At 35.5% G+C, this 9,070-nt stretch overlaps 1 protein-coding gene across 2 annotated transcripts; it reads left to right on the top strand.

Moving 5' to 3' along the window:
* Positions 1-1,643: 1,643 nt before the first annotated feature.
* LOC133655397 (voltage-dependent anion-selective channel protein 2-like) lies at positions 1,644-8,916 on the top strand. Of its 2 annotated transcripts, none has more exons than XM_062055517.1 (9): positions 1,644-1,766; positions 2,073-2,144; positions 2,209-2,258; positions 4,317-4,469; positions 4,553-4,605; positions 5,924-6,151; positions 6,216-6,366; positions 8,212-8,269; positions 8,344-8,916. In XM_062055517.1, the coding sequence occupies exons 2-9, from the start codon at positions 2,078-2,080 to the stop codon at positions 8,433-8,435; spliced, it is 852 nt and encodes a 283-aa protein (XP_061911501.1). In that variant the 5' UTR covers positions 1,644-1,766; positions 2,073-2,077; the 3' UTR covers positions 8,436-8,916. The 2 variants fall into 2 exon arrangements, with proteins under 2 accessions (XP_061911501.1, XP_061911502.1); XM_062055518.1 differs by having other exon boundaries at positions 1,649-1,766; positions 2,076-2,144.
* Positions 8,917-9,070: the final 154 nt, after the last annotated feature.

The following is a 9,070-nucleotide window of genomic DNA, read 5'->3' as shown; positions in this document are numbered from 1 at the left end:
CACAGAGTCCTGACCTGAACCCGATGGAACGCCTTTGGGATGGATTAGAACGGAGACTGAGAGCCAACATCAGTGTGTGACCTCACCAAAGCGCTTTTGGAAGAATGGTGGAAGATTCCTATAAACACACTGCGCAACCTTGTGGACAGCCTTCCCAGACGAGTTGAAGCTGTAATAGCAGCAAAAGGTGGACCGACGTCATATTGAACCCTATGGGTTAGGAGTGGGATGGTACTTCAAGTTCATATGCGAGTCAAGGCAGGTGGCCAAATACTTTTGGCAATATAGTGTATGTTTATTTATGTACATACTGTACATGCATACATATATATACATATTTTATTGAACAATAGAACACACAAACAGTACATAATGACAACAATGGCACTCACAATACACATCAACGTTACATTTACTCGGCCGAGCAATCAATATCTATACAAACATAAAATGTCGAAGATACAACACAAACTAACAAAAAAATACAAAAAATGTTCTTATCTAAAAAAAACCAACTTACATTCCTCAAATAAAGACAGTAATTGAAGGGATTTTCTTATTTGTATCATTTTCCAAGATTGTATTAATACATTTTAAATAGAGATGTCCGATAATATCGGCTGATAAATACTTTAAAATGTAATATAGGAAATTATCGGTATCATTTTTTTATTATCGGTATCGGGTTTTTTAGTTTTTTTTTTTTTTTTAAGTAAATCAACATAAAAAACACAAGATACACTTACAATTAGTGCACCAGCCCAAAAAAACTCCCTCCCCCATTCACACTCATTCACACAAAAGGGTTGTTTCTTTCTGTTATTAATATTCTGGTTCCTACATTATATATCAATATATATCAATACAGTCTGCAAGGGATACAGTCCGTAAGCACACATGATTGTGCGTGCTGCTGGTCCACTAATAGTACTAACCTTTAACAGTTAATTTTACTCATTTTCATTAATTACTAGTTTCTATGTAACTGTTTTTATATTGTTTTACTTTCTTTTTTATTCAAGAATAAATGTTTTTAATTTATCTTATTTTATTTCATTTTTTTTTAAAAAAAGGACCTTATTTCCACCATACCTTGTTTTCCAAATTAGGCATAATAATGTGTTAATTCCACGACTGTAAGTATTGGTATTGGTTGATATTGGTATCGGTAATTAAAAGAGTTGAACAATATCGGAATATTGGATATCGGCAAAAAAGCCATTATCGGACATCCCTAATTTTAAATCATTAATCCAAGGGGAGAATTCAGGTTTCACGTTCAGAAATCTTTTATGTGCGCAAAATGTATATTGCAACATAATTAATAATATATAAAAAATAATAAAGGAACAATTGTGGATGAATATAGTTTGTCTACATTTAATATTTATATAATGGCAAAGTCAATAAAGTTGTAGTGGAAAAAAGGTTGCTATGGTAACTAAATCGCATTCTCATATGCCTGCTTAAGATTTCGACGAAATCGGCGTTTTCCTTACAAATACAGCTAAAACTGAAAACATATTCCATGCCGCCAAAGAATGCCATCGTTGTAATATTACTCTATAATTATATGTTTCTTAAAGGATAATAAAGTTGTATGTTTGTTATTTTTAATCAGGCGCGCGACAGACAAGCTAAAGCTGCGGGTCCTTATCACTGAGGTCAGTCGTGTCTCCACATCGTCCTATACCGGCCGGCATTCTTACGCTTAACGCAAACATTTATCCTATACAGAGACTCTAACAACAACATTACTTATTTCGGTGAGTAAAACCAGGTACTGTTTATAGGGTTGTTTATTTTAAGTAATGGCGACAAGTTTGACAAAAAGATTTTGACAAGCGTCCTACTTGCTAGCTAGTAAACGCCCCTAGCTAGCACTCATCCTTCAACACTAAATAACAAAACAGTACAAAATGTCAAGCAGGTGTTTATCCACCTCTTCGCACTGGTTAAAATTATAAATCAAGGCTACTTTTTTAATAATTTTCCCTAAGTAGCAAGTATTTTCAAACAAAAAAATGTGTTTTTCTCATGAAGTAACATTTTATAACATGTATTGTGACCAGAAGCTATGGCAGTCCCTCCAGCATATGCAGATCTTGGGAAGTCCGCCAAGGATATCTTCAGCAAGGGATATGGTAACTCTAGTTTATTTTCTATTTGGTTAAAAATGCATATTAAATACGCTCATTGTGCTGGCAGGATTTGGACTGGTGAAGCTTGACGTGAAGACAAAGTCATCAAGTGGAGTGGTGAGTACAAATGGCTTAAATTAGGACTGGGCGATACGGCCTTTTATTAATATCTCGATATTTTTAGGCCATGTCACGATACACGATTTATATCTCGATATTTTGCCTTAGCCTTGAATGAACACTTGATGCATAGAATCACAGCAGTATGATGATTCTATGCGTCTACATTAAAACATTCTTGTTCATACTGCATTAATATATGCTCATTTTAAACTAACTTCACAACTAAGTCAATTTACAAAAACTGTATTTATTAAACAGTTATTAAGCAGTGGCACAAACATTCATGTCATTTCCAAAACCGAAAGTGCAAGATTGTCAGAGACATTTTAAAACAAGCTATGAGTGCACTTTTGTGCATGATGTCACTAAGATGACATATCAAAACAACACTAAATTTAAAGGGCACTTTTTGTACAGAACGCCACTACAATAGTTTAAAACAAATGAAGTGCACTTTAGTGCATGATGTCACACAAGATATTTCAATAACTATCAAATAAAAATGAGCTGCATAATAGGAAATCAAATAGTGTATGTCCTTCGCTATGTGGTAGGTTCCTGCGGACGTTATCTCCTTCTGTTGTTGACTATTTTTTTCATACGGTGTTGATCTGGAAATGGTTGCTTTGGCATTTTGTTGGTCTCAACTGCGTGAAAACGTATACTGGAATATCACGATATAGTCATTTTCTATATCGCACAGAGACAAACCGGCGATATATCGAGTATATTCGATGTATCGCCCAGCCCTAACTTATGCAAATATAATGACAATAAAGTCCATTCTATTCTATTCTATTCTATTCTAAATACACCACTTTGTTATAATAGTTGGTAATATGTGTAGATTTTACGTTTAAAAACAACTGGTAAAACTGTGTACAAATGTTTGAGTTTATTTGGAACATGCATGCATACAACATGATACATCACAATTTCCAGTTTCTCTATTCAACATGTTCGAAAAGGCAAGCAGAGTTGATTTAATCCTACCCCTTTTCCTTTACATAGCAGTTGCTAAAACTTTTGTTCACTTCCTGTTCTCAATTAATTCACAATATACTCCATAAGTAACAACAATAAAAATAAATAAATAAATAATGATTGGTGAAATAAGTTATATTTCATATGGTGAGATGAGTAAGATTATCTAGAAAATAAATGGATGGATGACATAAATTCAGAATGTTTATAATGGTTCTTCTTCTTTGAACTTTGTAAACACTAAGTTTGAAGAGTTTCTTGAAGTGGATCATATTAGTACATTGTTTGATTTCTTTGCTGAATCCATTCCATAATTGAATTCCACATACTGATATACCGAAGGTCTTAAGTGTTGTATGAGCATACAAATGTTTTAAATTAAATGTTTCTCTAAGATTATATTTCTCGTCTTTTGTTGAGAAGAATTGTTGTATATTCTTGGGTGTCAGATTGTAGTTTGCTTTGTGTATAATTTTAGTTGTTTGCAAATTCACTGTGTCGTGGATTTTCAGTATTTTTGATTCAATAAATAAAGGGTTTGTATGTTCTCTATATCCAACATTATGTATTATTCTAATTGATCATTTTTGTAACACCGTTAATGAATGAAGTGTACTTTGCTAGTTATTTCCCCATATTTCTACACAAGAACCCAGATATGGTAACACTAGCGAGTAGTAGAGAATATGAAGTGATTTTTGGTTTAGAACATGTTTTCCTTTATTCATTATTGATGTTTCTTGCTACTTTATGTTGTATATTCTTTACATGAGATTTCCAGTTCAATTTATCATCAATCATTATACCTAGAAATGTGGTTTAATTTACTCTTTCAGTTTCTATTCCGTCTATTTGTATTTGTGTTTGACTTTCCCTTCTACTGTTACCAAATAGCATTATTTTAGTTTTACTGAGATTCAAAGATAGTCTGTTTTTGTCAAACCATATAGTCTGTTTTGACAAATAATGTGTCTGGAATGTTTTATTTAGGGGGCTCTTTTTTTCCCGCGCATGTTTGTTTCTGTTGCACCTGCATCGTTGTCATGCTTGAATAAAGATACCTTGCAGGAGTTTAAAACCTCGGGCTCGTCCAACGTGGACACCAGCAAGGTGATCGGAACCCTGGAGACCAAGTACAAGTGGGCCGAGTACGGGCTGACTTTCACAGAGAAGTGGACCACGGAGAACACGCTTGGAACGGAAATCTGCATTGAGGATAAGGTTTGTTTTATTAAACTTCTTACGAGGCCTCCATCTTACTGGCGTACATTTCGATAAAGTGACACAATGATGTGCTTCTTTAGGTCACCAAGGGACTAAAACTAAATTTTGACACCACATTCTCACCAAATACTGGGTATGTACTAAAAAATCTGAACACTCTTTCCCTTTTGTTTACAGGCGTGTCCAAACTTTTTTTTACTGAGGGCCGCATACTGACAAATAGATTCAATATTTTTCATTTTGTGAAAAAGGCTCAAACCAAACTATTTAATAATATTACAATTTAAACTTTTTCCTCTACTTTTTTCTAACTTTAAAATATTTAAAACATTTTTAGAACGTGCCAAAGACCAATAAAAAAAATAAAAAAATGTGGACGCTCAACGCACGCCTTATTTTGTGTAATTACAGTGGAACCTTGATTTCCAAATTTATTTGTTTTTCGAACAGGGTTATAAATCTAAAAGTTTGTATAGTAAATAAATTTTTTTCATAAGCAATGTAAATATGACAAAAGTCCATATTTGATTGAAGGTTTGTACACTTTGATCACAATATAAAAACATACATAGAAAGTGGGTGATGGATCTCTTAATTAACAAAGCTAAAGCAACAACAAGCTGCTTTCCTCTGTATGTGCTGCTCTGTCAGCACAAAGAAGTCCCTTTGGTGCCCTTACAAACAATCAGAAATCACAAAAGGGAGAGATGGGGGCGAAGGACCGTGTGTGAGTTTTGAAAGAGGCATGTTTTTCCAGAAAAGTCCGTTCTCACCACAATTAAAACTTGCTGTGGTATGAAGCCTGCTTCGTTGATTCTTCCATATTTGTGAGCACCATTGGTCAAGGGAATTTTATTTGTAGGCAATTAAATGTGCTTTACAGAAAATTAAAAGAAGGAAAAATGATTCAAAAGAAAATACAATCATAATTAGCTAAAAATAAATCAAATACTGTAGATAAAATACTTTCAGTTGTCATATGCACAATTAAATCAACGTGTTTTCAGGCTGGATTTGAACATTGCCAACGTTGAGACTGGTCTCACATCTTCAGGAAGACTATTCCAGATTTAAGGAGCATAAAACTGAAACGCATCAATGCACTCTTCGCCAATAGTGTTTTTTTTTTTTTAACACGACACCAATTCCCTTATTCCCAGGCGTCTTTTTGGGACTCATATTCACTTAGCAAAAAGGCGAAAAAACACAGAACAGGCACACGGTGAAGCGCTGAGAAGTGACTCCTAGTGTAATGTACTGCGCAGCAAGTGACACGAATGGCTCCGCCTGCACATAAATGCTGCGCCCTGCTTTTTGCCTGCAGGCGTGACACAAAATGAATGAATGAAGAGACATGGGTCACACACACAGGCATACAAAGTTTGTAAATCGAAAGCTTTGCAAATAAAAGGGTTCGTAAATCAAGTTCCACTGTATTTTTGTCTGCACAGCAAAAAAAGCGGCAAAATCAAGACTGCGTACAAGCGCGAGTACCTCCACGGCGGAGTGGACGTGGATTTGGATTTCGCCGGCCCCACCATCCACGGAGCGGTGGTGGCCGGCTACGAGGGATGGCTCGCGGGATACCAGATGAGCTTCGACACGGCCAAGTCCAGGATGCTCCAGAGCAACTTCGCCGTCGGCTACAAGACGGGAGACTTCCAGCTGCACACCAACGTGTACGTCCGTGCGTCACGCTTAAAAGAGAGCGAACATAACAACACTGTCTTATCGTGTCTGCAGAAACAACGGCTCTGAGTTCGGGGGGTCCATTTACCAGAAGGTTAACGACCAGCTGGAGACGGCCGTCAATCTCGCGTGGGCGGCGGGCAGCAACGGCACTCGCTTTGGAATCGCTGCGAAATACCAGCTGGACTCCAGTGCGTCCATATCAGTGAGTGCACAACATGTTTGTGTGTATATGTATGTACACACACACTCTATTGTTTATTGTTGTGTCTCATATGCACTTGCACTCCCCCACACACTGCGTGTGAAAGAAGGATGCGGCCTCACTTTGATACAATTTGTACATTAAAGGTGCTAAAATGTATCTAGTGTAGGCCAACATATGCTAAACCATCTGAACAAACATATTAGCTTTGTGTTGTAATTGTCGGCCAATGAGAAACGAAGTAATGTGAGATCAACTCGTTACACTTATGTCTCTGTTTTGTTGATTTATTGCCAGCTACTGCAAATATATATACAGTACAGGCCAAGAGTTTGGACACACATTCTCCTCATTCAATGTGTTTTTCTTTATTTTCATGACTATTTACATTGTAGATTGTCACTGAAGGCATCAAAACTATGAATGAACACATGTGGAGTTATGTACTTACTTATGTACTTTTGCACACCCTTTATGGTTGAGGAATTCACATTAGTTGCATAATTTTGGTCTTGACCTCTGTATATGGATGTATGTGTATATATGTATGTGTATATGTATATATATATGCATATGTATAGATATATACATGTGTGTGGATATAGATATATATCTCTTTTTTTTTGTAATCGTTTTTACTATTTATATTACTATATTATTGTGTATGCACCTTAGGAGACCTGCTCCAATTTGGTTGTTCTTTGAACCTGTTCACTGTAACAATGACAATAAAACTATTCTATTCTGTATGTATGATGAGATCATCGCACATTTTCAAGATGCAACCTTTTAATCAAATTGGAATAATAGGATATTGAGACTGATTTGGTGGATTTAAAGATTCCTTTTTTATTTATAAGTGAAATTGTAAATGGGTATTTGGTGGGTAGATTTTTGAAATGTATTGTATTGTACTGTATTTTGTATATTATATGATGATGTATATTTTAACTGTGGGTCCCTGTCCATAAGCTGTGTGCTTCTAGGGATGACCTTTTTGCAGAACGGACTCTGATATTAACAAAATAAATAATAATGAAATACAAAACCATGTTTCTCTGTAAATAAATAGTCTAGTTTCTTCAAAATAGCCACACTTTGCTCTGATTACTGCTTTGCACACTCTTGGCATTCTCTCGATGAGCTTCAAGCACACCTGTGAAGTGAAAATCATTTCAGGTGACTACCTCTTGAAGCTCATCGAGAGAATGCCAACAGTGTGCGAAAAAGTAATCAGAGCAAAGGGTGGCTATTTTGAAGAAACTACAATATAAAACATGTTTTCAGTTTTCACCTTTTTTTTTTAAGTGCATAACTCCACATGTGTTCATTCATAGTTTTGATGCCTTTAGTGACAATCTACAATGTAAATAATCATGAAAATAAAGAAAACGCATTGAATGAGGAGAAAATGTGTCCAAACTTTTGGCCTGTACTGTGTATATAAAGAAAATGTATGAAAATAATTACCAAATAATATTTACTATTACCGTAGTTGTTTTTTTCAAACTTTATATTAAATGAATTTGAAATCTATAATTTATTGCATTATTCATTACTTATTATTGCTACTGATTTTGTAAAGTACATTTTACTGATTTTGTAAAATGTACTTTACAAAATCAGTATTAGTATTTTAGCATTATTTATGTTCTTTTTTCAACATACTGTTATTGAATTATTTTACATTATCATTGAACGTGAATAGCAATTTGTTTTGTTTTTTAAATTAATTTACATTATTAAATTTGAGATATGTAAAATTATTGTCAATTTTCAGATTTTTCAGTCGATAATGTTTTATTAAATGCAGATGTTTCTGATAATGAATTCAATGTCGTGCAGGCCAAGGTGAACAACGCCAGCTTGGTAGGGATCGGATACAGTCAGACTCTTAGGCCTGGTGAGAGAAAACATTGTCATTCATTCCATATAAAACAAACCTGTACAGGTCATATTTAATATTTCTCGTTACAGGTATGAAACTCATTCTGTCCGCGCTGGTGGACGGGAAGAATATCAACGCCGGCGGTCACAAACTCGGCCTGGGACTGGAGCTGGAGGCATGAGGGTGACCATTCCCATTTTGACGAAGATAGTGGAGCGTGGATCCCTTGTGTCGGATTCCTTCAAGTATTTGAACATCATGATCACCAGCTAGCGTCCTCTCACTGTAACTCCCATCATGCATCAGTCTGACACAACCCCTGCACTTTTTTTGTCGATGTGGAAACTTCCTCAGCGTGACAATCCAGGTTGCACAAACCTTCTGTGGCGTGTCGCTTTAAGTGGGTGTAGAATGTATAACTCAGCTGTTATTTTGCACACTAGCCTTTTACCTTTTTATCAACTAAAGCGCTTCCTTTTGTTTCACTCGCTCATCCTGTTTATCTCGCTTCACCGACTTTTAGTTTGCAAGACTCTAGAATGGGTTCTTTTACTTCCCCTTGATGTGTTGGTGAATTAATAACCCAGTTTATTGTCCATTCTTTATGACACTAATCAGGCGTGTAAAGCTTTGCAATAAAGGTTTGACTTTAAACTTTATAACATCTTTTACTGTCGAGGCATGTTTGAATACATATTTTTCTTGCTCTGTCGGTAGAAAATGATGCATAAAAAAAATAATAAAATCACACTATCATTAATCCTGGATTTCCTCAAAAAGTGGCCCTGCTTTTGGAGAGTAACAGTAACTCATTAT

Source organism: Entelurus aequoreus, linkage group LG08 (genome assembly GCF_033978785.1).
Source record: "Entelurus aequoreus isolate RoL-2023_Sb linkage group LG08, RoL_Eaeq_v1.1, whole genome shotgun sequence".
NCBI classification, from domain to species: Eukaryota; Metazoa; Chordata; class Actinopteri; order Syngnathiformes; family Syngnathidae; genus Entelurus; species Entelurus aequoreus.
This window is presented reverse-complemented; position numbering and strand designations above follow the sequence as displayed.